This window comes from Sorex araneus, chromosome 1 (genome assembly GCF_027595985.1).
Source record: "Sorex araneus isolate mSorAra2 chromosome 1, mSorAra2.pri, whole genome shotgun sequence".
Lineage (NCBI taxonomy): Eukaryota > Metazoa > Chordata > Mammalia > Eulipotyphla > Soricidae > Sorex > Sorex araneus.
Genome location: NC_073302.1, coordinates 10,164,570 through 10,173,618, shown reverse-complemented (window position 1 = coordinate 10,173,618; position 9,049 = coordinate 10,164,570). Strand labels below are relative to the sequence as shown.

The window sequence follows — 9,049 nt, the reverse complement described above, 5'->3', positions numbered from 1 at the left end:
AGATCTACAAGTTTTCCCCTTAATAGGGCTTTAGCTGCATCCCACAGGTTCTAGTAGCTCGTGTTTTCATTCTCATTTGTTTTCACGTATCTTTTGACTTTTTCCTTGCTTTCATCCTGACCCACGCGTTGTCAAATATTGAGTTGTTTAATTTCCAGGTTTTTATTTGGTTCTCTTCATTTTGTGTGACTGATTTCTATCTTCAGTGCATAGTGGTCTGAAAAGATAGTTGATAGAATTTCTACATTCCTGACTCTATTGAGGTATGTTTTGTGACTCAGCATGTGGTCTATGTTGGAAAATGTTCCCCGTGCACTGGAAAAGAAAGTGTAGATTTTTATGTGGATGTAAAGCCCTGTATAGATTGATTAATACTCTCCTTTTCATATCTTCCTTCAAAGCCTGTTTTTCCTTGCTGAGTTTTAATATTATAGATCTATTCAGACCTGAAAAGGCAGTGTTGAAGTCTCAAACTCCTGTTATTTTGCTAGCAATATCCTTCTGAAAATATGTTAGCAGTTGTTTTATGTATTTAGCTGGTCCCTCACTGGGGCCATATCCATTTAGGAGTGTGATTTCTCCCTGCCTTACATATCTCTTGATTAATAAAAAATGGCGTTCGATGTCCCTTCTAATCTTTTCAACTTGAAGTCTATGTTGTCAGATACTAGTAATACCACCACAGCATTTTTGAGGGAGTTATTTGCTTGCAGGTTAGTTTTCCACCATTTGACGTTGAGTCTGTGTCGATCTAGAATGCCAAACCGAAGAAAGACTAAAATGACTGTCTATACTTTCAAGACACATACACTGTCATTGGAAGCATCCATTGAAGACCTGATGGTGCATGCATAGAAGATCAAGTACGACATCATTGGTCTGACTGAAAGGAGAAGACATCAATCACATCACACTATTTTCGGCAAATAAGAAGAACCGTTCTTTGGAACATGCGAGAATAGAGGCATTGGTGGCGTTGGTGTCCTTGTCAACATGAACTTGGCTATGAGCATTGATTCATCTCAAGCCTAACAACAGAATTGAAATATTATGCTAGAATAGATGTGGCTCACTGCCTGCAGTTTCTATCTTTGTCGTCTACACACCAATATAAAACTACGATAAAGAAGAAATTGAGAAGTTCTGCATGGAGCTGGAGAAGTTCTATAAAGAAGACCACACCTTCTAAAAGATAATTCTTGGTGATTGTCAGGCCAAATTAGAACCAAGAAAGTCACCCAAAGAACTCCACATTGGAACCATGGCCTAGAATGGAACAAACAGGGTGAGAGACTATCTGAGTTCATCATGTCAACCAAGACATCCATGGTAACTCTCAGTTCCACAAGGCCGAATCCAAATACTGAACGTGGAAGTCTCCCAGTGGACAGTTCCACAATGATATTGACCATATCATATTCAATTGAAAGTTTTGCCTGACTGGTGTTGCTGTTGTCCCAAAATTCCAAAAGGGATCTGACCACTATCTACTTTGTGCAAAATTCTACTTCACAGAGCAGGGAGAAAGGTCTGCAAAGTTTAAGAAAAGAACAACTCTCAGAATGACAATGGACTGGTAGGTCTTTGGCATCATTAGGGCAATGTGGGAAGATGTTGTCATTGACAACATTGATGAGGAATATAATCAACTGGTTCAGCACCTCCATGACTGCGCGAAGTATGCCAAGAGTGGGAAAACCACAAACAGATGCCTGTTTTCGGAAACTCTTGAGCTCATTCGTCAATGTGTTTTGGCATGAGCCTCAGGCAACAAGCTAATGTCCGAGCTCTCAAAGCTGTGCAGAAAAGAGATGAAGGAAGACCTGAAATAGAGAAGAACAGCAATGTTGGCTGATGCAGCAGAAGCCAGGTAAAGTATGCCCAAAGCTCGCTTGTGCTTCGCCAACTACAAGACCAAGATGACTGCCCTCTGGCTCTCTGATAGATCTATCACATATTCCAAAAGGGTAATGGAGAGGATTATCTCAACTTCTACTCGGATCTCTTTGACAGCCACATCTTCCTGCCCACGTAACAAATTCTGTAAGATGGTTATGTCTTTCCCAATATCCTCCCTTCCAAAATCCGACATGCCATTTCATCGTTAAAGACGCGTACAGCATCGGTCTGGAGAAAGTCAATCCTGAACACCTGAAGCATGTGCCACCAGTACTCATCAACACACTACCTCGGCTCTTTACACGCTACCTGTCCGTATTCAAGGTTCCCTCCCAATGGAAAACCAGCAGGACCGTGCTGTTGTACAAGAAGGGAGACATCCACAACATCGGCAACTATCACCCAATCTGCCTGTTGTCCGTTGTCTACAAGTTGTTAACTCATGTCATCCTGAATAGAATAGGCAGAACACTAGACAAAGGACAACCATGCAAGTATGCCAGGTTCCGAAAAGGATTCAGCATGATAGACCATATCCACACAGTGACCAAACTCATTGAAGTTTTCGTGAGAGTTCAAGATGCCGCTCTATCTAATGTTCATTGACTTAAAGAAGACCTTCAACTCTGTTGAGACTGAGGCAGTCATTGAATCCCTAGCCAAACAGGGCATTCAAACTCAGTACATCAAGACCCTCCTTGAGCTGTATGATGGATTCAGCACCAGGATCTCCCCATTCTACAAAGAAGTGATCATTGATATAAAGAGAGGGGTTCTGCAGGTTGATACCATTTCACCGAAACTCTACAGTGCCACCCTCGGGAATGTCATGTGATGACTGGGAGTGAAGATAGACAGTCAGAAACTATACCACCTCTGCTTCACTGATGACATCATTATAATAACACCAAACATTAATCAAGTGGCACAAATGCTGGCGGACTTCGACCTCGAATGTGGAAAGGTAGGGCTGCAGCTGAATCTCACCAAAACAATGTTCATGAAAAACGAAAAGGTCAATGAATTTCCATTTTCTCTCAATGGAACAAACATCTCCGAATGCAGCAGCTATGTGAACCAGGGTCGAGAAATCAACATGAGGAACAACTTGGTGCCAGAACTGCTCTGGAGGAAGAGAACAGCGTGGAAAACATTCAAGAGCATCGAAAAAAAAGTGGTTAAGAGGACAAAGAACCTCCAGCTCTGGCCACATCTTTTCTTTTTATCTTTTGTTTTGTATTTTATATTTTATTCAATAATAATTGTATACAGACACAACTAAATTATTTAGTATGTATGATAGCACATTGAGAAAAATGAACACTTGAAGGATGAGTTTTAATTAAGTATTATAAAAGTCATATCATTTTCTCCTTGTAGATAGATTACATAATCATTAATGAGAAGCATAATCAGTGACGTGTGTAATTAATATTTTCAAAACAACAGCTTTCAAACAATTTCTTCTTACTTTATGGGGAGGCATGGAGTATACTGTCTGTACTGAAGGCACAGTGTTTGTACTGGGGCTCTGCACTCAGAGGTCGCTCCTGGCAGAGCTTGGGAGACCATTAGCTGTTTCACAGATCAAACCTAAGTTTGCCATCTGCAAGACAAGAACCTTACCCAGTTTGATCTCTCTTTGACACTCAATTTATATTGAAAAAACAATCTTCCTATCAATTTTAAACATTAAGTGAATTTAGTTTCCCCAACACAAATTGGACATCTGAAGGTTTCAACAGGGTTGGTAACTTCCTTAATTCTCATCTATATTTTTCTTAGAATCACTGGTTCTATATTTCTTTTATTAATTTTATTTTTTATATTTTTAATTTTATTGAATCACCGTGAGATAGATACAAGCTTTCATGTTTGGGTTACAATCTCATAATGATCAAATACCCATTTCTCCACCAGTGCACATTTCCCACCACCAATATCCTGGTTATACCCCCCCCTTTCCCACCCTCCCCCTTCCTCCATGGCAGGCAATATTCCCCATACTCTCTCTCTCTACTTTTGGGCATTATCGCTTGCAACACAGACACTGAAAGGTCATCATGTTTGGTTCATTATCTACATTCAACATGCATCTCCCATCAGAACTAGGTCCTCAAGCCATCATTTTCGTAGTGATCCCTTCTCTATTCCATCTGCCTTCTCCCCTCCGCTCATAAAGCAGTCTTCCAGTTATGAAGCAATACCCCTAGCCCTTGTATCTACTGTCCTAGGGTGTCAGCCTCATGTGACATTATTTTATACTCCACAAAAGAGTGCAGTCCCTCTATGTCTGTCCCTCTCTTTCTGACTGATTTCACTTAGAATGATACTCTCCATGTCTATCCATTTATAAGCAAATTTCATGACTTCATCTCTAATAACAGCTGCATAGTGTAGATGTACCAAACTTTCTTTAACCAGCCATCTGTTTTAAGACACTTGGTTTGTTTTCATATTTTGGCTATTGTGAACAGTGCTGCAATGATTATATAGATACAGATGTCATTTATCCTATACTCTTTTGCACCCTCGGGATATATTCCCAGAAATGCTATTGAGGGGTCATATGGAAGCTCAATTTCTAGTTTTTGAAGGACTGTCTATATTGTATTCCAGAAATGCTGGACCAGTTGGCATTCCCACCAACATTGAAGAAGCTTCCCTTTTTCCCAAATCCAGGCCAGCACTGATTGCTTTTGTTCTTTTGAATGTGTGCCAGTCTCTGTGATGTGAGATGATATCTCATTGTTGTTTTGATTTGCATCTCCCTGATGACTAGGGATTTGGAGCATTTTTACAAGTGCCTTTTGGCCATTTATATTTCTTTATTGAGGAAACTTCTGTTCTTTTCTTCTCCCCATTTTTTGATGGTGTTGTAGGTTTTTTTCTTATACAATTCTACTAGTGTCTTGTACATTCTTGATATTAATCCCTTATCAGATGAGTATTGGGTAAATATTCTTTCCCATTCTGTGGGCCTTTTCTCTATTTTGGTCACTGTTTCTTTTGAAGTGCAGAAGCTTCTTAGTTTAATGTAGTCCCATTTGTTTATATTTGCTTCCACTTGAATGGTCAGTCTGTTTCATCCTTAAAGATGCATTTAGCTTCAATGTCATGGAGAGTTCTGCCTACATTTTCACACAGTTTCACACATAAACAACAGCTCAGGAACTTCATAGACTCAAAACCATGGTTAAAAGAACAACTGAATGAGCTATTTTAAGATGAGACAGGACCAACAAATACACCAAAGTTCAGCAGAAAGATGGGACAAAACCACATAACAATTATCTTCTCAATGTCCATGTGCTAAACGCACCAATTAAAAGACAGAGTGCAGGATGGATTAGAAAATTGAACCCAACATTCTGCTGCCTGAACAAAACACATCTCAACAGTCAGAGCAAACACAGGCTCAAAGTCAAAGGCTGGAAAACAATGCTACAGGTGAACAACTCTCATAAAAAGCTGGGGTAGCCATCTTAGTATCAGACCACATTGATTTCAGACAGAAGAAAGTCACAAGAAACAGTGAAGGTCATTTATTATTGATAAAGGTGTCTGCAAAACAGGAAGAACTAACAATACTAAATATACATGCACCTAATGAAGGACCAGCAAAGTACTTAAAACAACTACTCACAGACTTGAAGAAAGACATGGATAGCAACACAATACTATTTGGAGATTTCAACACCACTTTACTACCTCTTGATAGATCAACCAGACTCAAGCTTAGCAAGGACATACAGCATCTGAGGGAAGAAATGGAAGAAAGGGATATAGTAGATATATACAGGACACTTCATCCTCAAAAAGCTGAATATACATTCTTCTCAAGTGTGCATGGAACATTCTCCAAGATAGACCACATGATGAGCCACAAAACATAACTCCATAAAATTAAGAATATAGAGATGGTATCGATGATCTTCTGAGACCATGATGCTATGAAATTAGTAATAAATCAAACACACAAACAGAAAATGAAATCAAACACCTGGAAACATCTTTTCAACTCGACCATTCTTCCTGCACTAAAATAAGCCTCAGAGACCTGGTCCCCACGAAAACAGAATGAGAACGCTATTCAGGTCTCCCAAAGAGGAATCAAAAGAGCTATGCTTGGAGTATCACGTTTCACTCCAGTGAGAGAAGGAATACAGAGTTCCGATCTCTATCGATGATGAAGAAACAAGGAAGCTGTCTCATGTACCAAGGTATCAAAAATCAGATGGACTGGAATCGTGATGCGATTCAAAGATGACTGGTGGATTAGAGCTGTTACCGACTGAATTCCACAGGATGCCAAAAAACCGCATGGCCGCCCACGTACGAGATGGTCAGACTTCTTCATTAAAACCCTGAATGAGAGCTTTGAGGCTCTTACTGTTCCTGGAGCAAGCAGAAGCCATTGGTCTACAGTAACACACAACAGTGATGAGTAGAGTAGTTACTGGCGCCCACTCGAGCAAATCAAAAGTCAATGGGATAACAAGTGATACAATGATATAAATGTGACATTTTCAAATGTATTTTTCATGTTTAGGTATAAATTAAGTTTTATACATATTACTGTATATTACCTATATGTCTTGTATTATATTTTCAAAGCCACATATTTTTATAAAATGATGAAAGTTTCCAAGGGCAAGACAATTTGGAAAAATTGAGATTAAACTTCACTAAAGCCTTTCTCTGCTTTATTTTTCTGGAGAAGCTCATGTAATTTATTAGCACTCTCTCTCTTTCTCTCTCTCTTACTCATCTCTCTTTCTCCCCTCATGTTTCTATAAATAGCCTGGTTTAAATGAAACTACCTTTCTAAAAATTCATATGTATATATATCATATATATGGTACAGTATGAAAATTTGCACAGATTAACATAATTATGTAATTTTACAAAAACACCCACAAGTTACGAATCCTTCCAGTCTCAGGATAACATGGATTTTTGTCCCTCATACCTGAATTTTCATAGTACTGAGTAATCATAAACAAAGAAAATACATAAACAAAGTGAAATAATTGAAGGTTTGTATCATCTTGAATATATTTCACACACATACGCTCACATATACATTGTCATGAACATTGCAGTTATCCATGGTAACTACCATATGCATCAAGATATAAAACACTTCTAACATTTAAAAATAATATATTTATTAGAAGTAACAGAATTATTTGAACTTGGATTCCTCACTTGTAAGAACATCCAAAGTTGTCATTGAAAGTTAGGAATAGAAATTTCAGAAAATTTTAACAGGAAATATGATTGATATAAGCAATTAGTTTTTTTCTGACAATCCTTAAGTACATAATTTCCTACTTCTTTTCAATATAAAGAAAAAAGTGTGGCATTTCTAGGAGATTTTGAAGACTTGGGTTACTTTTCTTCTTTGTTACTGTTTTTTGGTATCTGCTCCAAATCCCAAGTTCTAAACATTCTGAAATAAGGCATCATAGTTTGGAATCATTGTCCAGTAAATGTGAGTCCCTGAAAGTCAGTCTGGGGAATAAAACTGGAGAATGTTAGCAGACTGAGGAGTAAATATGTCAATATCTCAGAGATGTTTATGACAATTTCAAATAACACAAAGAATAGACCTTTTAGGATGATAGTCTCCTTGGTTATTTGAATGCACACTAGTTAATATACTCACATTAAGTTCTTTGACTACAGAATTTGACTCTGTTAGCGAGCAAATTTAGGGCTTGTTTTATATCTCTGTTTCTCAAGCTGTAGATAAAAGGGTTCAGCATGGGGGTGACTATCATGTACATCACAGAAGCAATTATATCTTTATTGTTTGTGGCAGAGGAGGAGGATAAAAAATAAACTTTAAGAATGGTTCCATAGAATAAAGACACAACAAGGAGATGGGAACCACAGGTGGAAAGGACCTTGAAGAATTTCTTAGCAGAGGGATTCTTCAGGACAGTGGCCCATATGCAGATATAAGTGCCCAAGATACTGATGAATGGCAGATAAAAAGAAATTCCTCCAACAAAGTAAATGACTTGGAGATTGAGTGAAACGTCTGAACAGCTTATCTCCAGGATGGGAATGATTTCACAGAAGAAGTGGGGTATGGTAATGTTGGCACAGAAGGACACTCTGGCCAAAAGGAGGGTGTGCATCAAAGCGTAGAAGAAACTGAGGATCAAGGATGTTGTTACTAGAGCAATGCATCGCTCCTGCCTCATGATGGTGGTGTAGTGGAGTGGCTGACAGATGGCCACACACCTGTCATACGCCATCACTGTAAGAAGCAAATTTTCAAAACAAACAAAAACTACTAATAAAAACACCTGAGAAATGCACCCTGCATAGGGGATAGATTTGTGGTTTGTCTTCATGTCTATCAACATTTTGGGGACAGTGACAGATGAGACAGTCACATCAGTGAAGGCCAGGACACTGAGGAAGAAGTACATGGGGGTGTGGAGACGAGAGTCAATCCGGATAAGCAGGATGATGAGCAGGTTCCCCAACACTGTAGTCAGGTACATGAACAGGAAGAGGATGAAGCACAAACCCTGACGTTCTGTTGGAACACGGAGCCCTTGGAGGAGAAATTCAGAAACTCTGGTTTCATTCTCTCTCATCATGCTGTTTTTGTCTTCGCTGGAGATGAAAGAAAGAGGGAAATAATGTATGGAGAGTGTGTAGTGTAACATCATACTAAAGCCAACTGTATGTGAGAGTATTAAATTTTAACTAATCACGTGTGGTTTCATGAACCATAGTTTGTACCTGTCAGTTTCCAGTGGTACATTATACTGTACCATCAGTAGTAAGATTTCATTTTGAAAGAAGAAGGTATTTTTGCTAATACAAAAATGTTTTTATTATTTTATCTTTTCTAACATGCATCAACATGGAATGTATCATGCTAAGTTAAACGAATAAAATGAGAGGAACAGACATGGAATAGCTGAACTCAATTGAGGAATATAAAATAACTGAATGGGAGACAAATACCCAATCAATGATAACAGAAATAAGGGGCAGGGGGATCAATCCACAGCTTGGAATCCAGCCTTACTTGCTGGGGGAAAAAGTAGTTGGGATAGAGAAGGGACCACTAATTGTATGATGCTTGGAGGCTCATTTGGAATGAGTGACTGGTGCTGAGAGT

The 9,049-nt window shown here is 38.7% G+C and overlaps 1 protein-coding gene across 1 annotated transcript; it reads right to left on the bottom strand.

Moving 5' to 3' along the window:
- Positions 1–7,571: 7,571 nt before the first annotated feature.
- On the bottom strand, positions 7,572–8,519 carry LOC129402114 (olfactory receptor 1J4-like). The gene has a single exon (XM_055127216.1). The coding sequence runs from the start codon at positions 8,517–8,519 to the stop codon at positions 7,572–7,574; it is 948 nt and encodes a 315-aa protein (XP_054983191.1).
- Between the last annotated feature and the right edge of the window lie 530 nt (positions 8,520–9,049).

What these genes read in the sequence shown, in the direction of transcription:
- LOC129402114 (XM_055127216.1), bottom strand. Translation starts at nt 8,519, where the DNA reads ATGATGAGAGAGAATGAAACCAGAGTTTCTGAATTTCTCCTCCAAGGG.